General features: G+C 42.4%; 1 protein-coding gene and 1 long non-coding RNA gene across 6 annotated transcripts in view; one reads left to right on the forward strand and one right to left on the reverse strand.

The window, feature by feature from the left end:
* Window positions 1-6,507: 6,507 nt before the first annotated feature.
* Window positions 6,508-15,086, forward strand: LOC116153442 (uncharacterized). The gene is made up of 4 exons (XR_004137177.2): window positions 6,508-8,467; window positions 9,576-9,650; window positions 12,195-12,264; window positions 14,961-15,086. It is a non-coding gene; the product is annotated as an uncharacterized LOC116153442 (long non-coding RNA).
* Window positions 15,087-15,108: 22 nt separating this feature from the next.
* Window positions 15,109-23,981, reverse strand: part of GALK2 (galactokinase 2) — a 106,518-nt gene continuing 97,645 nt past the window's right edge. For all 5 annotated transcript variants that reach the window (XM_031453084.2, XM_010998547.3, XM_064485619.1 and 2 more), the window contains 2 exons: window positions 21,329-21,530; window positions 15,109-15,662 (listed from right to left, as the gene is read on the reverse strand). In XM_031453084.2, the coding sequence (XP_031308944.1) occupies window positions 15,455-15,662; window positions 21,329-21,530 (410 nt within the window). In that variant the 3' untranslated portion in view covers window positions 15,109-15,454. The remainder of the gene's footprint in view (window positions 15,663-21,328; window positions 21,531-23,981) is intronic.

Here is a 23,981-nt window from a genome sequence, read left to right on the forward strand (position 1 = left end):
TTCATATTCTTTTTTGTTATAAGTTACTGCAAGATATTGAATATAATTCCCTGTGCTATACAGTATAAACTTGCTGTTTATCTGTTTTATATATATTAGTTAGTATCTGCAAATCTCGAACTCACAATTTATCCCTTCCCACCACCTTCTCCCTCTGGTACCTGTAAGTTTGTTTTCTACATAGATTCTTGAATGTGTAGAATTTAAGACAAAAAGCTGTATCTCAAGTATATATTTTTAAATGACTAGATTATAATGTTTTGTTTACTAACCATTTCTCCTCCTAGGAGGTGGGCAGGCAAAGGAGAAACTAAACAAAATCCATGTTGTTACTACACATTCACACCCTTAAAATCACTGCTGTCTTATGGCTCCAAGTGATTCTGCAAGTTGCTCCAATTTCAGAAAGTAAAAACCCTGTCCTAGCTAAGAGTTGAAATCCAATGTATTTAAGGAAAAATCAAATTGGCTTCTGTAGATGTTTGCTTCTTACTATTTGTTCTCTGTTTGTTACTAATATTTCAATTTGGTAGATCTCTAGAAAGCGGGGACTCCAGAATTTCTGTCTTTATAGGAAGACCTTAGATATTCCTTCCAGTTACAAGCAGGGGGCTAGAGACCCTGCATTTGCAAAAGCAAACCCACAGTTGGTATGTTTACTTAGAGTAGCTTTGTGGAGGGAGTAGGGGTTGATGGAAATAATGGGGATGACTAAAGTTCCTCCAGACAACCCTTGAAATGGTCTCTGTTCAAGGGTGTAAATTGCAACAATGGTGGAATCTCTATAAATCAACAGCTTGTTTATCCAACCTTATCAGTGAGTGAACTGTTACCATCACTAAATTTTCCAGATAACTAGAGCCAAGTACTTGAAGCATTGAAACTTTTTTTGCTAACCATTTTAATGAAAATCTTCCTTAAAGATATTTCATACTACTTAAATAATTTGGCAAAAAATAATTAACTTTATGATGATGACTAGGCTTCTCAAGTTGAAATCCGTGACTCAGCGGTACTCACATTATCAATAAGAACTCTTGTTCAGTAGACAAAGGCCAGAAACACTCCCTGAATACCTGTTACACACCAGGCCTAGAACGAGTGAAAATGCTAAGCAATCTAACAGCGAAGACAGAAATAGTGTCATCAGTGACCCAAGCCTGCATAAGATGTGGGCAAGTAGCCCAGTGGAGCACCCGCATCCAGTCTGAGACAGTCCTGCACTGAAAAAAAACAGGTCGCTAGGCTTTAAAAGCCTTTATGCCTGTTTTTCTAAGTAGTTCTTCTGTTCCGACTTCACAAACTGCCTGTTGTCCCTTCATTCCTATTAACTCCTTAAAGCCAAACACCATGTCTTACTCATCTTCGTTTCTTAATGCTGAGTGAAAGTCCTGGCAAGTTTGTTGAATGCTTTTAGGCAAATCTTTGTTAATGTTTCCAGTAGTCCTACTCCCTCAGTGTTCTAGGCTATGCTACAGAACTGCTGCTGGTAGGGCATTAGATAGGTGAATGTGAGACCGGTGCGGTGGTAGCGTCTGGCGTCCCCAGGAGGCAGAGCAGTAGTGACAGCTGCAGGTACACACGAGGAATGAGATGCTCACATGACTGGCTGCAAGGACACATTCAAGATACAGCCCTCTTCAGGGCCAGCAGGAGGCAGAATCGGGAAGTCAGCATAGTGTGTGTCTTCAGCCTTTCACTCATCTTCTCCTCAATGCTCTTCCTTCAGTGCCCTCAGCTCTTCATCACTCCTTGGCCGGCATTAACAGGCCACAGTTCCCACAGATTATAGACAGAGGGCCACGCCGGAGATTCAGTTCCGGCGCTGGCACTGTGGTCAGAGCTTACCATCTGAGGCCATGTTGGCCAAGGTAGTTAATGGAGTTGGCCCTCCTTTTCCTTGTTTGTAAAGTATGAGGGTTGAGCTAGGTGGTCTTGTAGCTCTTAACCTGTTCTGACTTTCTGTGAAGTAGAATATGAGGCTGTTTGAGTCCAAACCCATCACTGGGATAATGGCAGAAGGCAGAGGGCGAGGTGGAATTTGAGATTTTGCAAAGGAATATAGAAGTTTCTTTACTAACTAGATGTGGGGCTGAATGAGAGATGGGGGGGGGGTCAAATATGGCTAGGATAATGATGGAATCATTTTATAGACATTGGGAAGTCTGTCAATTTGAAGGTTGTATTATAGGGGATAAGAAGGTATTTTAATAATGGTCATGTTCAGCTAGCTACGTCCTGCTAATATTTACAGGCATACCTCAGCAATATTGTGTTCGGTTCCAGACTGCTGCAATAAAATGAATGTAGCAATAAAGGAGTCACACACATTTTTTGGTTTCTCAGCACATATGAAAGCTATGTTAACACTATACTGTAGTCTATTAAATGTGAAATCACTTCAGACTTTTCTTCTGCAGCTTCCTCGCCTCTCTCGGCCCTCATAGAAATGAAGAGGCTTAGGGCCTTGTTCTGGATGAGGCTGTGGCTGAAGGGAATGCTGTGGCTGGTTTGATCTTCTATCCAGACCACTCAGACTTTCTTCATATCAGCAACAAGGCTGTCTTGCTTCTTTTTCACTCATTTGTTCATTGGAGTAGGACTTTTAATTTCCTTCAAGAACTTTTCCTTTGCTTTCACGACTTGGCTATTTGGCACAAGAGACCTAGCTTTTGGCCTATCATGGCTTTCAACAAGCCTTCCACACTAAAATTAATCATTTCTAGATATTGATCTTAAGTGAAAGACTCTTGACTCTTTTACTTCAAGACTTAGAGGCCATTATAGGGATATTAATTGGACTAATTTTAATATTGTAGGAAATAGGAGGTCTTAGGAAAGAGAGGTGGGGGTGGGGGGGCAGCTGGTTGGTGGGGCAGTCAGAAGACACAGCGTTTATTAAGTTTGCCTTCTTATATGGGTGTGGTTCATGGTGCCCCAGAACAATTTTAATAGTAAGATCACCAGTCGTGGATCACCACAACAAATATACTAATAATGAAAAAAATTGAAATATTGTAAGAATTACTAAAATGTGACACAGAGACACAAAATGACAAACCAAGGCATGGAGACACCCTAGGGCCTCCACTCAGAGCCTGGGGTCTTTGATCTCCCTTAGAATCACCGAGTGTTAGAGAAATAAGGGGCCTTAGAAATTGAAGTACCTTGTCTTTGAGAACTTGGGTGTGTGTGAGACTCAAAAAAAAGAATGGTTCAAGGGAAAATTTTGCTATATGCCAAAAATAATGTCCTAGAATGAGGCTTCAGGAGGCTGTGCTGTCTTCCCCATATTCCTTAGAAAGAGTCCTGGAAGTACTCTCAGAGCTGATGCTGAGATTCCCAGGTTTAAGTGCTCATTCTATACATAATGCTATTGTTTAACAAGTAAAAGGAACATAGGCAGAAAGCAGCGGCCAGAATCTCCTCCTCTATACCCCAGAATTCGTTTCTTAATTCTAAAAACTAAACTCTTGAAGTAACTTATTAGCATGTGTCCTAACCTGATCTTAGAGCAGTTGTCTTCTGCTTAATGTTTACCTTGTTTATACTTCCAATATTCTAATGTTAGAATGTTTGCAAGAGTGTCAAACATTCACAATATAGTCAAGTAAAATACAAGTTTTTTCATCTACATAGTCCAAATATGCTTTTTCATTAAGTTTTAAGTTCAAGAACTATATACCATTGTGACATTAAACAGTCAAGTCAGTCTTACCGCTTTCTTTCTTTTATTGAAGTATAGTTGATTTACAGTATTGTGTTAGTTTCAGGTGTACAGCAGAATGACTCAGCTGTAGATATATTTTTCAGATTATTTTCCATTATAGGTTATTACAAGGTATTGAATATAGTTCCCGGTGCTATACAGTAAATCCTTGTTGCTTATCTATTTTATGTATAGTGGTGTGTATCTGTTAGTCTCTCATACTCCTATTTATGCTTCCCCCATTCCCTTTACCCTTTGGTAACCTTAAGTTTGTTTTCTATGCCTGTGAGTTTCTGCTTAGTACACACATTCATTTGTGTTATGCTTTAGATTCCACATATAAGTGACATCATGTAATATTTATCTTTCTCTGTCAGACTTTGAGATTTTTTCTTGTTTCTTGAGGAAGGCCTGTGTCACTATGAATATTCCTTTTAGAACTGCTTTTGCTGCATCCCATAGATTTTGTGTGGTTCTGTTTTCATGGTCGTTTGTCCCAAGGTATTTTTAAATTTCCTCTTGACTTCATCAGTGACCCACTGGTGTTTTTGGTAGCATGTTGTTTAGTCTCCATGTGTTCATTGTTTGTCTATTTTTCTTTCCATGGTTGATTTCTGGTTTTATGCCATTGTGGTCAGAAAAGATGACTGAAATAATTTCCGGCCTCTTAAATTCGTTGAGACTTGTTTTGTGACCTAGTATGTGATCTGTACTAGAGGATGTTCCAGGCAGGCCCACTTGAATGTGGTCTGGTTTTTTGAGGTGTAGTGTCCTATAGCTATCAATTAATTTCACCTGATCTATTGTGTCATTTAGGACCTCTGTTGCCTTATTGATTTTCTGTCTAGACAACCTGTCCATTGATGTTAGCAGGATATTAAAGTCTCCCATTGTTGTTGTATTCTTGTCAATTTCTCCCTTTATGTCTCTTATTATTTGTTTTTCAAACTTTGGTGCTCCTATATTGGGTGCATATATTTAAATGAGTGTAATATCCTCTTCTTATATTGATCCCTTTTTCATTATATAATACCCTTTTTATCTTTCCTTATGGACTTTGTTTTAAAGTCTGTTTTATCTGATACAAGTATTGCTAGGCCTGCTTTCTTCTTGTTTGTTTTCATTTACATGGAGTATCTTTTTCCATCCTCTCACTTTCGATCTCTGTGTGTCTTTCACCCTGAAGTGAGTCTGCTGTAGATGGTATATTGTAGGTTCTTGTTTTTTAATCCAATCTGCCACTCTGCCTTTTGATTGGAGCATTTAGTCCATTGACATTTAAAGGAATTACTGATAGGTATGTACTTATTGCCATTTTAAACCTGTTTTCCTGTTGATTTTGTGGTTCTTCTTTATTCATTTCTTCTTTTTGTTTTTCATTTTGCACTTTGATGGTTCTTTTGTATTATACTTGAGTTTCTTTCTTTTTGTTTTTTGTGAATCTAGTGTATGCTTTTAATTTGTGGTTACCTTGGTTTTCAAGTTTGTTGACCCAGGGTGGTGGGTCTAGCTCAGTGGTAGAGCACATGCCTAGCATGCACAAAGTCCTGGTTCAATCCCTGGTACCGCCATTAAAAATGAATAAATATGTAATCTAATCCCCCCCCAACAAGAAAAAAACAAAAAATCAAATATGTTGACCCCTAACTGTATCTATTTGCTTTAAACTGTTAGTCATACAAGCTTGAACACTTTCTTAAAAAATTTATATTTATAGTTTCCTCCCCCACACTTTGTGATTTTGATACCATATTTTACATCTTCTTATTTATCCTTTTGCTGTTAATTGTAGTTATAATTTTTGCTTTTACAAAAATTTTTTGATTGATTTTTAGTCTATATACTGGCTTATTTAAGTGATTTTCAGTCCTTTTATATATTTGCCTTTCCTATTGTGATTTTCCCTTCCTATAGATTCTTCTTTCTTTCCTATTTAGAGAAGACCCTTCAATATTTTTTTAGGGTAGGTTTAGTATTGCTGAATTCTTTTAGTTTTTGCTAAATGTTTTTGGTGCAAGGGCTGTTTTTGGTATGGATGCTACTAGCCACGTCTAATGTTTTTGGTGCAAGGGCTATTTTTGGTATGGATGCTACTAGCCACATCTTTCCTCAGTGTGCTGGCTGTCATCCCCTGATAGGGAGTGTGGTGTCCGGTCCCTGTGGTGGTATATGCTCCCCAGTTGTTGGAGTAGAAGCCCTGAGGTCAGGTTCTATAAGGTTCTATTTCCTTGAGTGCCTGCCCAGACCCAAAGGAGGTGACTGCTGAAACAGATGAGGCCCATGTGGTCACAGCAAACCTGTGCACCACCTGTGCAGGTGTCTGCAGTTCTGCTCAGAATCAGCCCAAGGTCACATCCATTTCTCCCTTGTGTTCGTCCAGACCTAGTGCTAGACTATGGTGTGGAGTGGGCTGGTGCCAGGGGCTGGGGTCCTGTGGCTGCAGGAATTGTGGTGGCTGTGCTGTCACCTGGGGCCTGGGCTGCCTCTGTGGGAGACCTCTCCGGGGACCTGTTCGTGCCAGCTTTGGCTCTCAGCTGCCATGTGGGGTCAGGAGAGCTGGTGTACTCCCTCCGGGAAACGAACCACTGTGTACTCCTCCCCAGGGGCTCTCCACCCGAGACTCAGCACCCAGCCACTGTGTGTTTCTGTGACATTACCGATTGCATGTGCTAAGTCCACCAGGGTTGGACCCACCCCTACTGTGTAAGCGGAGCCCTTTGTCACTGTGGTCAGCTCTAGACCCACTCCCCAGGGCCCCCATGCTATTGCATGAAGGTAGATTGAGTCCTCTCCCAGGGTCTGTCTGCCAGAGATTCAGTGCTTAGCCACTGCACATATTTGTATGCATGCTTCAGAAGCTTACAAATGCTGGGAAGTGTGGCAAGCCAGCTGTCAGTCTCCCTTTGCCCTGATTGTTAGCAAGCCAGCATGCACACTCGTAAGTAGAGTCTGGGCTTCTGCAGCCCTGCTAGCTGTCCCAGTGGATTTCCCAGCAGACAAGGGATTTCCAGGAGGACCGTGTGGACCTTTTCTTCTTTACAGACCCCTCCCAGGAGTGCCAGTCCTGTATTGATGCCTTTTTTTCTGTCCTACCTGGTTACATGGAGATCTTTCTTGCAGCTGTACAGGAGATCTTCTGCCAGTTTCCAGTTGGTTTTCTGTGAGAATTGTTCCACAGGTATATTTTTGATGTGTTTGTGGGAGGTGGTGAGCTCCATGTCCTCCTACTCCGCCATCTCTTGATCTGCCTCTAGACATAACTCTTTCTTGAAGGAAAACCATGCTCTAAAGCCTAGGTATGAATAAGGGGGAAAATGAACTTGGAATGCACCAAAATAGCAGCAGACTTCTCTCTAAAATCTGTTCCAGGGAATTTCAGTCCCATTCAGGGTAACATAATCACCCAGAACTCACGAGCTTTGTGCTCGGTAGGGCAGAGTATGGTCTGCTTCCCAGCAACTTGGTGACACCGTTAGGCGCCTGCCGAACCAGGTTCCGTGGCTGACGGAGCGTGTCGCTCCGGCATTGCTGGGGAAGTAGTCTGGAGTGCCCAGAAAACCCAGAAAAATCTTTTCCTTGATTCTAAGCCCTTGATATTCAAGTGATAAGTGATTGAAGAGACTTCCTGAGTAGTTCAGAGCTTCCTAGGAAAGGCATAAATTTTATCAAGTTTATTGTGAGAATCTTTGCTGTGGAGCCATTCATGTTCTTCCTTTTGGTTATCTCAGCTGAGCTACAATACTCAGGAAGCTACGGTCGTAAGGTTAAGTGCCCCGTGGTCCTATCCCAGGGACCGAATCGACTGTGCTTTCCCTCACATTTTTATACCAGATAAGTAAGATTAAAATGAGCATCAGGGACAGCCTTGAAGGGAACATCAGTGTGTTTTAAATGAGCAAATTGCATTCAGAGAAAGATGGAGGCAGTGTTGCAGTGTGGTTCAGGTTGGAGCGTGGGGCCGTAGGAGGACAGTCTCATGCCCTGTATCTTGGTGACTACAGAGGTGTAAGAGCTTCTAGTTTAGCAGTGAAGCAAAGGTCTTAACACAGGAGGGCTGCCTCCTTGAGTCATTTGCCAATTGCCACTCAGAAGGGAAGTGTCTGCTTTGCCAGACACAGGCATGGGTAAAGACCAGGGCTAGGGGCACACCACAGGCTGTAACAGAAACAGTGCAGGAGCTCCAGCCTCATCAGCAGAATTACCATCCTTCTTCCGTGCAGGTGGCAGGGGCCAGGCTACTGGTCACCTCCAGGGTCTCTCAGAAGTCAGGAGACTTTGAAGGTTCTCAGTCAATGTGGAAATGAAGAAATGTCTAAACAGTTACAAAAATGTTGGTACATTTTTAATATTTACATTTAGCAAATTATTGCCTTTAAAGCACACCAGAAAAAAAACATAAAAATAGTAATTATGGAATTTATGAAAACTGTTAAAAGTCCTGGTGCACTATGGATGGTGTGGTCCTGATAATAGGATACAAGTTTAAAGTGCTCCGATGGGGATTGTCCTCTTTGGGTCCTTTCGGTGCAATCCCAGACCTAATATTCATGCTTACACTTGAGACCCTTCACGACTGTGAAGCCCAGGCAAGACGGCTCCCTGAGCGCCCCATTAAGGATGCTGTTTACCTCTCTCACGTGTTCCTAACTGGAAATCTGTCCTTAACCATACGCCTGTCACACCACCTGCTCCAACTTACCGTGATGTTGTAAAGGAGGCAAAAAGACGATTCGCAAGGAACCAAAAGGATTTTAGAATGTAAGTTGACTCCATACTATTGTTAAATATAAAATCGTAAACTCTTTTACAGCTGGAAGTGACCACAGAAATTATCTACAACTCAGCTCCTTATTGTACTGATGAGGAGTCTTATAGACTCAGAGATCTTTCCAGATCCGTGGCAGAACCATGGCAAGTGGCAGGGATCGAAGGAAGGAAGGAAGCTTTGCTGCAGTCTGGGTGGGGGGAAGCACCCCATGTAGAGAGACCAGAAGAGAGATCCAGGGAATAGAGATCATTTACAAAGATGAGCCCTAGAAGAGGAACAGAAAGGATGTCTGCAGTAGAAGGAGTGCCTTGCAGCTGGGATGGCAGCAGGAGTGGTACTGAGGAAAGCAAGGCAGGGAGGTCTTTTGTAATGTTTTCTTGGGGAAACATTTTGAATTTTTTTGTGCTTAATTAAAATGATTACTCTTGGCCAGTTCTGCTATTCTTATGTGCCAGGAAATTAAAAATGGCTTAATGATAATGTCCATCAATTTTTATGAGAACAAATTGTCAGGGTTCAATTCTTTGACGATATCAAGGTCACTGCATAGCTGTATTATTGCCTTGATGGGGAGAAAGGATGGACATCCTTCCCTTTGGGTACCTCATGCTGTTCAGGAAACACATTAAAGAGAGGTAAACAGAAGAGGTAAACAGCTCAGTCCTGTCCAGCAGGCAGGACAAAAGTCTGAGCCTCTCCTTTCCCCGGGTCCCGCTCCCCACCCGCTGCCATACAGGCACGCACATGTACGTGCACAGGTGCAGGCAAGTGCGCACACACACACACAGCCTTTACATTTCCTGTTCTCTGTGGGAAGAACTGGGATGGGTTCCTTGTAAAAGGGCCTGTGTGGAAGCAGCAGGGTGGGGTCCAGGCCATACTCTGGTGACATGGGTGATGCCTTTGGCATGTGTTTATAAGAGGGGATGTGCTGGGGGATTCCTTATACCAAGTAGTGCATTGGGAGGGGACACTGAAGAACTGTTTTTTAAGGGACTTTTGCTGATACATGGAAGTCAGTAAATTGTTGATTTATTCTTTCTCAGTTAGAACTGCCTGCTTTATTTTAAAATGTAACTTCATACTTTGGTTTTATAGAGAAAAGCACATAATTAATGAAGAAATAAAACTCCTAAGACAGCGACAGGAAAGAATTAACAAGGAGATTCATAGGTTTGTCTCTTTTTTTTTCTTTTTTATTGAAGCGTAGTTGATTTGGAAGGTTGTGTTAGTTTCTGGTGTACAGCATAGTGATTCAGTTCTACATATATATTTTTTCATATTCTTTTTCATTATAGGTTATTACAAGCTATTGACTATAATTCCCTATGCTAAACAGTAGGACCTTGTTGTTAAGTTTGTATCTTATGCAATTTGTAGTGCTTAAAAGCATTGTCATTGAACAAATGTGTTACATGAGACCTCAGTGGGCTTATTATGTGAAGACATGTTAGCCTGGATATCTGCAGAGCTTTTCTACTCGGTAGTTCCTCTAGAGTCACACTGACTTTTTGCTTTATCCACATTAGCGCTTACCTTACTAATTTAATTGCTAAACATTGCCATCATCTCCTTTTACTCTACCAGACATAGGACTTAAGTTGAGGACCTTTAGAAAAACAGACCCATAACCATGCCTTGCCATGGGGAAGGTGTGGACTAGAAAAACAAGCTACTTGGCTGGTCTCTGTTGGGCTAGTTCTTTGTCTCCCTGCTGCCCCTGCTGCTTCCCCGATGCAGACATTGTCCCCCACCGAAACCAGGAAAAGTGGGCATATTTAACTTATAGAGTATAAAAAAGAAAACTATTAAGTGTTGGGACCAGCCCACTTCTTCCAGTACATCCACGTAGGTAAGAGTAAATGTCAGACGAGCGCAGCCCTTCACATACGCCCCCGTGGGGGACCCCAGCTCTGTGCCAGCCCTGCTGCCAGACTTCTCACTGCTAGTCTCCCAGTCACACGAGAAGATTCAACGCAGTCCTTTAGAATCTTAGTTCACTTTTCACCAAAAATCTTACCACCCAGCTTTTGCCTTCACAACACCTAAATTATAAGATCTGTCTCCAGGTGACCTTTGCAAGTTCCCCAAAAATCAGATCTGCAGAGGACAGGATTCCTCACCACTCAGGATATGCAGACGGATGCAGACCAGTTTTCAGAGCAACTCACAAGCAGCGCTCAGATATGCTTCCTGCAGTGGCGCTCATTAGGGTGCATGACTCCCATCTGCCTGTTAAATTTATAGGCCCAGGTCCTAAGTTTCTGTCTACGATCTTTGAAAAAGAGAGACTCATGGAAAGGAAAGACAGTCAGAAAGATGAGGGGTTAGATAGTGGCGATGGTTGCAAACCTTTGTGAATATACTAAAAACCACTGAATTGTGCATTATAAAAGGGTAGATTTGAGGGTATGTGACGCACCAAGAAAGTTATTTTTTTAAAAGAAAGAGGGAACTGTAAATTGAAAGAGTGAGCTGGAAGGTAGGTTGATTTTAATGAAGTGAGATGAACCAGAGTCTCAGGATGACTTGAAGTCAAGAAGATTCTAAAAGGATGTAACTGAAAAACGGCACCAAGGATATTTTGGAGTGGATTTCAATAGGACTATTAGCAAGAGACCCAGACTGTAAGAGCCAGATTTGAGGAAAGCGGGGACGGACAGACCCAGAGGGGATTACCAAATGAGGAGGGAACCTAGGTTGGGGAGGTAACATCGGCAGAGATGAAGCAGAGTGAGTGAGGGGGCATTTGTCATCAGAGAACATGAATGCAGGAGACCCCTCAGAGGCAGCCCGGCTGCACCCTCAGGGTGCTCTGGACTCAATGCTAAAGAAACGTGGCGTGGGCCTTCTAGGGCATTGGCTAATCCAAACTTGGTGCTTCAGCCAAGGGTATTTGGAATTATCAGAAAATTTCACTTCCTACAAATTTCATGGACTAACTTTTAAAAGTTTCACTTAAAAATTGCCAATGAAATTAATAGCCTTATACCCTTCCTCACTTTTCTTTCTCCCATCTGTGTCTCTTGCTGATGTCTCTCCCTTGTCCCAAGGTCCTGTCCTTCCTTGGCTAGCCTACCTCTGCTTGTCTCTTTATCCGTCGATCTCTGGAAAGGTTCCTGCTGCCTCCTCGATTCAACTTTCTACTCCTTCACCAGTATTTCTGGAATGAGTACTTGGCGCCAGAAATCACGACCAATGCCTAGATCCCAGCCCTCACTGAGCTTACAGTCTAGTCGCACCCTCACCCGTTAGCCTTTTCCATCTCTCCTCCCCCAGATCTTCCCCCTGCCAGTCCCACTGACTCTCCTCTCCCCGCTGACCCGTCTTAAGGTCTGCACTGGAGCCTGGTGAGTGGACTTAGTTAACTTAGTTAAGGGAGTACTGTGTGAGGCATCTCACTGAAGAGGAAGCTTCACTGCTGGGAGGCGGTGTCACACAGTGGTTACAACTGATGGCTCAAGTCACGCCACTCGGGTTCAAATCCTCTAGCACTTGCTAGTTGTATGACTGTGGACAGGTCACTTAACATATCTGAGCCTCTGTCCTCATCTGTAATATAGGGTAATAGTAGCACCTACTGCCCAAAACTGAATTAATAGATGTAAACTGCTGGCAATGCCCGGCATAAGAAACTCTTCGTAAGTGTTGGTTCTCAGCTGGTGTCAGTACAAAAACAAATTGTTTGGTTACCAATTTTCTCTATTTCATGATTAGACTCCAAGCAAAGGCTACCAAGAAACCTAATGAAGTTAAGAATGACTTTGAGAATTTCCTATTTAAACTGGTAAGTTTCTTTTCTGAAAGTTGAGAATTCTCTCTCTAGCTTCTCTTATAGATACTGGAAACTATTTAATAAGCAGTAGATGATTTCACAGCCAAGTTCCAGTGGCAGGAGAGAACATGTTCTTGTTATTCGATCATCCACACGCACCTTAGGATAATCTCTGTCTCACGTATTGGTGACAGCCTCATGCCCACGGACCTCCATCCCTGGCTTTCCTCAACCAGGAGCGTTTTATGCAACTGAAAGCCTCCAAATGCAGTCAGAATTTCAAACTAATAGAAAATTACTGGTGTTTGAAGTCATATTTAGTTTTCCATTAATAATTCAACAAAAACATATTGGATTCCAACTAGATGAAGGATTCTTGCCCTCGGTTGATAGAAACATAAGACAGAAATGGTTCCAAACGGGACTCAAGTGTGAGAAAGAAAGAAAAGGAAGGAGACTGCCTCATCTTTCCAGTTTTCTTTGTCCCCTCCCGTTCTTCTCCCCCTTAACTTACGAGCAGTCCTGTTAAATTCAGACTTCCTTCTTCCCTTCCAGTAAGCAAGAACATGTAGAGAATAGTGTACAGGAAATCTGAAGGCTGGACAATCTGAGGTCAGGAATAAGAGCTTTTTTATTTTCAGCATGTCAGGCTTCCACGCAAAAATCTAGAGCACTCCTCTCTGGCTACTGGTGTAATGTCAAAACAGGGGTCAAATAATCCACCCAAATTTCTAGATGAGCCAGAAAGGTAACGGAAACCTGTGTGTTTAATATTAAACAAAAGGACTACTCTTTACTTCCACCAAAAAGAAAGTCTTTCTCCTGTTTTTTTCCTGGTCTCTCTTTAACTACTCCTGCTAGAGACATGGGTGCAGAGAAATACTTATTTAGTAAAAGAAAACAACTGTGTGAGTGTGCTGGCAAAGGGCAGGTGATCTGAGCTGGTAAACATTAAATGGCTGAGTATTAGGGGAACTACAAGGAGCGGTGGAACCACAGCACAAGGGAGAGTCCGCACCTCATCTGAACAAGGCAGCTCCTTCCTCACCTCTATTTCATTGATGCCCTGCAGGAGTGGAGGCCAAAGTGTTATCAGATCTTCCACCATTAGTAATCCAGATTCTTCTGTAAAATTCCTGTTTAGGACTCAAGTTTTTAAATACCCTGGTGGCCAAACTAAATCAATCTGTAGACCAGATGGGGCCTATGGGCTGCCAGTTTGTAACCCCTGGTCTAAATGCTGGACTTGGAGCTCTTCAAAAGCTAGCTCCAGCCAATATAGCCAGTCTTTATTCTTCACTGTATCCTGAGGTCAACCGTTCACTCCCACTAAGTCTTCCAAACATACCATGTTTACCCATGATCATAAACTTTGCTCATCCCCAGCCTTCAAATTCTACACATCCTTTAGGACCCTCCTCAAATTCCATCTTCTGCACAAAGATTTTCTCCAGTGGCCCCACCCTCCTCCTTTCCAGACAAGTACAATTATCTCTCATAATTTCTGTAATAACTCTTGGTGATGGTGTCATTGAAAAGTAGTTCTTTTCTTCAAGCCAGACATCAAGACAAGCACGGAGTAGATTCTGGCTTGGAACAACTGTGTCCTCCAAAGAAGAGTGCACACTAGACGTTTTTACTTACCTGTTTTGTAAAGAAGGTATCTCATGGCGAAAAGGTATTGAAAAACAAAGGGTTATAATTTTAAACCAATTTTTAAAACTCAAAATTCTTTCAACAAATTTGACTTAAGCTTTCTCAAGTGTTTACCTTTCTGCTAAGAATGAAAATGCACAAGAAGTTTATTTTAGAAGAGAATAATGGATTTCCTAGTACCTTATGTGACTGTTGTCCTTGGAGAAACATTACAAACACTGTTAAAACCAGCTTTGTTTCAGCTTCTCTGAAACAGATTCAAGATGATGATGTCAGATCTTTGAGTCAGTTGCACAGTAATGAGCAAAAACAATCATGGAAGAGTAGGGACTGTGATGCTTTCCTGGATAATTCATGCCAAACAACTGCTGCCGCTCTCATCTGATTATATCAGCAAAATGCTTCTTGGTCTCAATCTTCATCTAATTCAGGAAGGCCTCCCTATAGAGAGAGCCATTCGTTTACCATCTCCACATGCCCACTTTTTTGAGAAACATACACAGGCACCCACCCACCCCCCAGGCCAATCCCAGAACCCACACTGAGCCTTTTCCTACTTGCACCCGCACCCCTGCCCTACAGTGGTCCACAGATGCAAACAAGCCTTGCTGGACACACAACAAAGGATGCAAGGTGTAGATGGCCTTCCCAGAATAGTAAACGTGCCTCCTGGATCAGAGAGGCATTTGAGAAAAGATAGGGTAGTGTGGGAAGAAAGCAAATTCCATGAACAAATTGAATGATCTGAATTATCACCCCAGATAATTCTCTATTTCAATGTGAAGAAAGATAATCTTGAAGTGTCTTTTTTCTAACTTTCTCTATTATGATAGAGAAAGCTCAGGGCCAAAAGACTTGAAAATGACTGTTTAATGTGATAGCACATGGTTTAAAAAAAAATGAGCTGAGCCTGGAATTTTCTTCCTAGGTCTATTTTTAAAAAGAAAATTTTAGGTGATCCTCCTTATCTTGACAACTGTGGGGAATCTCACACTCAAGCACACCACATCCGGGAAATTCTGTGAATCCTTAATAATGTATGATTTTAATAGCGTTCTGAAGCTCGAACTGAGAGAGAATTTCTGGCGTCACTGTCATCGTCATCGACAACGACGGAAGAATGCAATGCTGAGGAAGAAGAACGCCCAGAGAAACCAGAAATGCACGGGACTTAGGAACAGTGCGTACAGTTGAGTCACATCGCTTTAACTGTAGTAGTATGTTTAATTCAGGTTCAGCTCATAGGGCCAGTATTAATGGTCTTTTACCATTTGTCTCTAAAAACCTTAAAATCAATAAATCACAGCAAATCATCCTTAAGCGATCCATCCAAGCATAATTTTGACACTTATTGGTAGAAAACATATTGTAAGATGGAAAAATAATTATGAAGCATAGAAAGCTTTCAACCTTTTCTCTGGAAATACATGTTGATAGTAGCAACCGTTCATCATAGTGCAAAACAGAGGATTAATTTACTGTGGCACTAGAAGTCCTGCCAGGTCACAAATGCTCTCAGTAGTTGCTCTGAGGTTTTTCACACTGTTTAGGCCTCAAGGAAAACCAAAGCTCCGCCTCCAGGCTTGGTAGCAAACAAACTCTGCTTCTCAGGCGCTAAGCTTCGATTGCTCCTCTGGTAATAAGCTTCATGCACATTTGCTAGGAAGCTGGGCAGCTTGTCCACAGGTACTATCGACACTGTGCAGCCTCCCCATCCTGCGCCAGTAAGTCGTGACCCATGAGCTCCAAATTTCCTAAAACAATGAAGGAAAAAAAAATTAGAACCTGCAGGTGAAAATGAGAGTGATTTTCCCGGTGCTTTAGAACACACCGCCAACCCAGGGACAAAGAGATTATGTGGTATGTTTTGTGGGGTTTTTTTCAGTGTTGTCAAACATTTTAGGACATTCAGAAATGTATACTGTTGTCAGAAGGTGATTTGAAACTGAACTGTACCTAAAACTATCCCCTGGTTTTGGCTCTTAAGTACTAAAAATCAGCAGTCTTCCTGTTCCATGAGGGCTGGGGATAACCCTCTGTCGTCTTGATTCCATAAAGTCACCACTGGAAGAGTTGTATCACAAGCCCGCAGGGGATCAGGAAGAGCGAGCAAAAACAAAACAGGCCATGGACATGATCAACATTATGAATCAGAAAGTTGCTCCGTATGAGGAGGGCAAATCAAAATTTAAAGTGCAAGTCATACACATCCAAGTGAGAGCTTCCGCTGGTGGCTGTTCAGGCTACACGCAGTCCCCTAGAACAGTCAGCCTAGATAGGTGCTGAAGAAATGTGTCACCAAGAACATGTTATTAAACTCTAGGTCAGTGTGTCTGTTTAACCTCTGACAGGAAGTTATGCGGACCTGTCCACAAAGAGGATGCTGGCTTCTGCAGGTCCATCTCCATTTTCCCTGCACTTTCAGAAGAAGCTGGTCTGACAACTGCACTCAGAAGTTACCATCAGACAAAATGTGTGACTGAGATGGAAGCTGCTATGTGAGCCACCACACAGCAAGAGGCTATCTTAGCCACCATCAACCAGGCAAGGTTTCAGACCTAAGCTCTGTACCAACGTGAAAGGCCCTACACAAAGTACAAGGATCTTCTTTAAAAGATGCAATTTATCCTGACAATAAAAGTTAACATGTACTTCCAATTCTTCCTAATAAAATTTACTCCAAATTCATAGCAGATTAAAAACACCATAATTAATTTAGCACAATTTTGTCCCTTTTTTCTATCTAAATGAGCTACTTTATTTCCTGGAAAATATCAATAGAATATAACCCCTGCTCTAGGACATCAGAATTATTGCACACCAGTAATTCATTTTCCCCTCAATGATTTTTCTCAATTGATTTCTTTTCATCATCTGTTTTATTCATTAAAATATGCTTTTCATGTCAAAGTAGATGTTTAAGGAAAAAGACAAAAATGCTTGCAAAAAGAAAGATTAGTCATCTCCTCCTGCCCCTCACATGCTCAGCTTATGGCCCAGTAGCTGCACTGAGCCCAGACTCCTGTCATCCCAGATGAAAAGTTCCTCTGACCCTGGGACTCAAGGATTCTCCTGAGTTCCTAGGCTGGCAAAGGGCTAGTTTGTAAATTGGTGATTTTAAAAAAAAAGTCATCATGCAGCCACATCAAACCACCTCTTCCTGTGGAAGATGCTGAGAAAAACTGAGGTGTCACTGAAATATGTCTGAAAGACATTAAGACCTGGGCATCAAAGCCGGCCGTCACATGGTTCAGAGAAGAACACTGTGCTGTCTTAGTTTTCTAAGGCCCAAACTATGCCATTTTTCTGGACTCAAGTCAACCAGGTCCTTTATGGTCTTCAGTGAACTTCTAGGCATATTTTCTTATACTTTCTCATTTGAACAGTTTTTGAAAACTGTGGTTTCAAAACTGAGCCTAAAGCAAACTGAAAGTGTTGTTTCTAACTGGCTGCAAAACCCAGAGGAAGTGTGCCCGGGAGCCTGTTTTCACAGAGCAGAAGCTAGAAGTCTCTCCAGGTAAATACGTTCGCTTTTGCATCTCTAGAGCTGCTGCAGATGAACACGAACTGGACTGCACCAAACACACGGTTTGAAATCACCAGGGCTCAAATTCCCCAGAGAACGGCAAGTGCTGTGGTAACTAGCCCTCTGCCCCTGAGGCAGTGACGCCTGAGATCACAGAGCAGGGGCTGCCCAGCTATACACACTCACGAAGGCAGAAAAATCTGACTGCAAGTTCTCCACGGGTGCTTAACATGGCCTCTGGTGTATGCCCTAGAAATTCTGAGCGAGAGCCAGGAGTTAGGAAAACAAAATAAGCTTTAAATTAAGAAGGAAAAGTAGGTGAACTAAGGGTGTTTGCTGAACTTCTCACATTTGCATTCTTTTCCCTGGGAGGACGGAGAGACATTTAAAATACAGCTCCTGAGCTACTTCACATCAGAGAGGCAACGCAAGAATATGGCAACCAAAACCCGAAAATCCCAAATATCACTTTGATGATCGTGGTCACTTGATTGGGAAGAACATGGCAGGGTTGATCAAAACAACAAAAGTAGCCTGGGCCTTATAAAGCATGACCTACAAAAATGCAAGGGCATATGGTAGTTTCCAATAAATAGCTGCTGAACAATTATATTTGTTTTAAAATATGAAAATATATACTCAAGCTATTTACTTTTTTATTAGATTAATGTTAAAAAGAACTTTGATTATGTGAAACAAAGTAAAAGAATAAAGGAAAATGATGATGCTTGCCCAACTATAAAATAACTCAAATGAACAAAATGTAAAATTTAAGAAATGGCTACATTTTAAAGAAGAGTTTACTAAGGAATATAAAACAATTTTGAAACCGAATCAATTACCCATGAGACAGCCCATATATATGTGCATGTATGTGTGTATATATATAAAATATAAATATAAGTAGTCAGTAATGTATTTTTTTTTTTTTGGAAAGACTTCTAGCTTCTGCTGTGAAGTCTAGAATTCTCTGATTAGAATCTCAGGAAAACAGACCTTCCAGAACAACTTTTTATGATTTTTACAGCCAGGTTAGAAACACTTTCAGACTGCTTTAGATTCAGGAAACCACAGACTTCAAATGCTGTTCCAATGAGAAAGTACAAGGAAGCATAACTGCGTGTCTGTTTTAGCAACTGAAGCCCCCAAAGCCATGGAAGACCACTTGGTTTGGTTCCATGCATACTGGGGAGTAGGGGAGGGGGCAATATGTGAAGGCAGGTGCCCAGAGAGACAGGTGAGCCCCTCAGGCAGTTGAAATGGCTCTCCCTTTTTCTTGGCTGAGAGTGCAGATTAGCTCTTAAGACCCTGAGGCAAAAGGCACATGAATAGGGATTTGCACTTCATTCTTCCCCTCCAACCACCTGGTCAGGAGAATGGGTACAAGAGGCTGACCAGCGCAGCCAGCCAGGGAACAAAGCTGTGGAAAGACTTCTGAGGAAGCAGCAAATTAACTTCTGTAACCTTTACTGGACTATTAAAATGCGTCATTTATCTTCCTTAATAGCCTGGACAATAACGTAGCAATGAGTCCTCTCTCATCTCAGCAAGTGTCAAAACAGAAATAAAGACATTAACTATTTTTTCTTCAGTATAACCAGGGAAATCGATAATGAATGAGTGGTCTCACATACAACTGACTTGGTTTCAAAATTGCTTTGTGTTCCTCAGTAAACCCCACGTTACAAATTAGCCATTTCTTAAAATTTACATTCAGTCCACTTAAAAGAGTTATTTTATAATCGGGCAAGCTTCATCTATTTCCTTCATTATTAAACTTTATTTCATATAATTGAAGTTTTCTAACATTAATTTAAAAAAATAAGCAGCCTAACTGCTTAAGTGTAGTCTCCTTCTCCCTCCCTGGCCCTTTCTTTGGATTCTATACTGATTTTATCCTGAAAAGTCTAAACTGAAAAAAAAAAACCAAGTATCAGTGATCTCGTCTCTCCTTTTCCCCTTCTCTCCACTTGGGCCATAAGGTGGCTTCCTATACACTGTCCTGTAGCTCCCCTGAGACGCCGTTCAAATATGGTCTAGCTCTGATCACGTTAAGATTTTTTAAAAATATGTAGACCTACAGACTGCTGGAATGGAAAACACAATGGAGATCATACAGCAAAGCAACAGTCCAAAGTCACAGAGCTCAGAATGAAAAAAGGCAGAGCTAGAACCCGGCCTTCCTAACTTCCAGCCCAGTTTTCATCTCCGCCACACACTAACTTCCCCGCTCAACATGGCCTTGCTCCACGGTCAGATACCATGAACTAGAGCAGCCAAAGCCTCCATCGCTAAAGCTGAGAAAGGAAAGTAGGTTAAAAAAAAAAAAAGATGACCCAAGCAGAGAGCAGTAGCTGTGGCAGTCACACTGGGCTGGGAGCTGGGCTTTCCCGCTGACTCATTATGTTCGGACCGACCGCAGGGCTTGTCCACTTGCTGTTTTCACGTCTTCATTTCCTTCAGGTCTCTGCTCAAATATCACCTCCTCAGAGAGGCCTTCTTCAGCCATTCAATATAAAGATTACCCGCCCAACCCAAGTATTCTCCATTGCTTCTGTTTTTTTCATAACACTTAACACTACCAGTCTATTTTTAATTGTCATTTCCCTCTTTACCCTTGAGAATGTAAGCTTCGTGAGGACACGTGCTGGTCGACCACTCCAGAAAAAGAAAATGCGTTAAGAGGATTCCAGGAGGCTGGCAAATGCCCCTTCACTGCTTTTCAGGTGGGATTCAAACTACCCCACCACCTTCTAAGCAAAGATGCTTCTTCCTGATTTCTACACAAATCAGTCCACTTCCTCCTATTTCCAGAACCAAACAATATTTGTCCCTTCCATTCAGTGGGCCCTTGATATTTTCAGAGAAGGGCACTTTTAGAATGAAACACGCTCTGAAAGGCTTTTTGGCAGTTATTGAGCAAACACTGACGTCAGCAGAGTGACTCATCAATGCTGTGTTCCAGTCTCTCGACAAGTTGGGTTACACATGCCATGTGTGATCACTGGAGCTACTTGGTTTAAACTTTTCAGGCTGGAGTGTGGCAATGAGTGAGGCAAGCCACAGGCGCCAAGTGGTTGATTATATTTTCATTGCTAATTAGAGCCAGTTCTGCATGATCTTCTCACAGTGGAAATAACATCTAGCCATTGGAGAGTTCTCCCAATTTCCCTTTCAGTTCTTCCAAGGTCAGTGTGACCCCTTCTGGGTAAAAGGAGCCATTCTACTCTATTATCCCATTCTTTAGCAATTATAAGAAAGTTGTTCTCAGGCTTTGTGTAAGAGGAAAACTACATTTCTGCCCAACCAGCCATTCATAAACTGGGCTTTCTTAGTCCCTTGTTCCCCGAATTGCCGATCCTAAACCTGGAAGGCAGGAAGTGCTGACTCCGAGTAATTCCTTCAGCAGCACCACACCCCCCCCCCACCGCCCCCGCTATGCACTCCTGTCAGGCTTAAGGTCCTCTTTCCTTTTTCTGCCCTCTTGAATAAAACTACTAAACCTAGGACACCAAACAGGAGATGCTGGCAGAGGCCACAGTGTAGTGGAAACCATTGCTTAAAATAGCATGAGAACGTTAACATCGGGGTCTGTGTCTAAGAAAAGCTCCCTGAAATGCTTAATCATCCAGAGAGGGAAAAGACTCTTTGATGATGTCATGAATAACTGACTGCAAACCTGGAGCCTCATAAGGCCATGGAGTCAGGTCTCTAATCTTTTATCTACAGATTTTTAAGAGGAAACAAATTCAGCCCAACGTCCCAGACAACCCCTCTCATAGGAAGTGGAAAGGGATCTTCTTTCACTTGCAAGACGACAAGTGTTACGTTCCTTTTTCATTAAACACGTCCCTTGGTAGCGCCCTGCAGCCCCCGCCACTCTTTCAGCCTCACCGACAGATGTCCACCAGCTGGTCCAGCTCAGGGCAGCTACACTCATACATGTCCCGGCAGCTCACGTGGCTCTGGTTCATTAACTCCCCCAGCAGCTGGACCATGTTGTCAGGTGCTTCTTCACATATCTTCTTAAACTGGAGCACTCGCGCCGCCTCGCTGTACACGTGCTTGGCCCGCTGGTAGAGCTTGAAGACGCGCACTTAGGAAGGAAGGGGGTGGTGAACAAGGTCAGAAATCGTTACTGGAGAATTTAGTGCAAAGAAAAATACAGTTATTGAGAACTTCCATTTCTGTCTTTATTATTAATGCCTTAGACTTTAAATAGGGCTCTCTTTCACAGAAGGAATTCTTTCTAGTCTAAATTGATCTCTTTTCAAGTCAATTTTACTTTTTTTTGATACTAAATACATCTTGTAAGTATATTTTCGTCGTTTTATTCCACATACACAGACATCTGCCCACACGAGCATGCAGACTGGCTCATCCCGCAGGAAGGGAGAGGTCACACGTACTGAGCACAGCCGGTGTTTCAGGTACTTTAAAGGCACCATCTCATGTCGTTCTCATCACAGCAGTGGGGATGGGCAGTGTGACCCCTATGACTCTTTTCAACAGATAAGAGAATGAGGCTCAGCAGAGTGAAGTAACGTGGCTAAGGTCACACACCCAGAAAGCGGCAGAAGCAGAATAGATTAGATTCTGACCCCAGAACCACGTCGTTTCCACTGTGATTCACCAGAAAGAACCACTGACAGTGTTTATGCTAGCAATTTATTTATAAAAATGCATCCCAGAGATAAGCACAGTTATTTATACGTGTATGTCTGTGTGAAAAAGCAGTTATTTCTATGTATGTGTATACTGTAGCATTATTTCCCATAGGAGAAAACAAGAAACAATTCAGATGTCTAATAACAGGAAACATTTAAAATATTATGACACATCTATTAAAAATTATTACTGCTACTAAAACTCAGATAATTTACTACATGGAAAATTGTTAATTATGAAGTGAAAAAACAAACTATAAAACTATATATATATATGTACATTTTAATTTTTAAAAATTATAAGCAAGCACCAAAATGTTAACAGTCATTATCTCTGTGGTACATGATGGGTGATTTTATTTTCTTGTTGACACTTTCCTGTACTTTCCAGATTATTTGCCATGACTCTAACTTCAGCAACAGAAACATGTCCTCCTGCAGGGGCTGTGTCTGCAATACTTGTACATTCCCTTGCGTCCCGACTGAGACCACCCTACCATTTCACCCATGCTGCACAGTGGCTGAGCTGGTATGGTGGTTTGGGGGAAATTCTGGAAAATACATGGAAGCTACCTGGCCTGCTGGAAAGAGCCGGGGCTCAGAATCCCAAGGGCTTTGATTTCCTCTTGGCTGTGTGACAGCTAGCTGTACCCAAGTTGCTCCTTCAATGAGGTTGAAAATTATTCCTCAGGATCCTTCTGGCTCTAACATTTTACGATTCTATGAAGAACTTCCTCCAAGCATTCCCCTCATATTGTTATATTTTGGAAAGAGGATGGTAACTGTGATTGTTACCTTCTGGTTGTATCCCCAGTTTTACTGTCTGCCCTTCTCCACCCCGCTTTCTGTCCCAGAAGGCTGAGCCTACAGGGTGCACCTTACCTCTGGAGACTGGAGAAAGGGGGATGATCAGCAAGAGATCTGGGGGAAGAGAGCCAGGTCATACAGTTTTTCTTCTTCCGGCTCCCTCCTTGCAGAGCCACCTGGAGCTGGCTCTGTTCCGCCACTGAAGGACACTGAACAGCCTTTCAAGGTCACCTTCTCTCCAGGACTCTCTTCTCCAGGGTCTGCCTCCAGGTTCCTCTCCCCTAGACTATTACTACTTTTTCAGAAGTGCTTTTACATTCCACTTATGAACCAGTAAATTATGTTAAAGTTTCAGGTGACATTTTTTCCCACTCCACAGCTCTGTCCTCCTAACTCTGAGAGATGGATAAAAAGGCAGCCACAATGAGAGGGAGGGTCTAGCCATTCTCCAGATTTGTGTAAAAGTTTAGTAATTATAAGGGTGTGGCTAACTTTCTTATAAATTAATAAAATATGAAAAGCTCTTTCAAAGGTTCTCAAGTCGACTATCTTAGGTTTACTAAACTTACAGTTAACGGCTTGCATCAATGAAATCGTGCAAATTCACATGAATTGTCCTGTTCTCTTTCAAAGAAGACCTAAATCTAGCCATTAAATCTAATCGGTTCTTCACTCGCAATGTGTCGTATAGTCATCCCTCCCTTCTATCCCCACTGTCATCACCCAAACTAGCACTTGTATTCCCTTTCCCACTTGAACTCGTCTGCAGTGATCTCCAAACTGATACTCCTGTCTGCTCCCTGCAACCCACCTTGAGGTTGCACCATCAGACGGAGCCCCCAACACACAGCTTTACTCACGTTACTGCCCCAAACCTTTACTGCTTCCCCGGTGTTTACCACAATCCAACTTCCTGCACTCACCATGCTCAGTCCCAACAGGAACTCTTCCCTTCAGCCACACTGGCCTACTCGGTATTAGCCAAACACTCCCTGCTTCCGGGCACACTCATTAGTCCACACTGGAGCAGCTTCTTGCCCCTTCTCTCCCTGTCCAAATTCTACCTCTTTCTG

Source organism: Camelus dromedarius, chromosome 5 (assembly GCF_036321535.1).
Source record: "Camelus dromedarius isolate mCamDro1 chromosome 5, mCamDro1.pat, whole genome shotgun sequence".
NCBI classification, from domain to species: Eukaryota; Metazoa; Chordata; class Mammalia; order Artiodactyla; family Camelidae; genus Camelus; species Camelus dromedarius.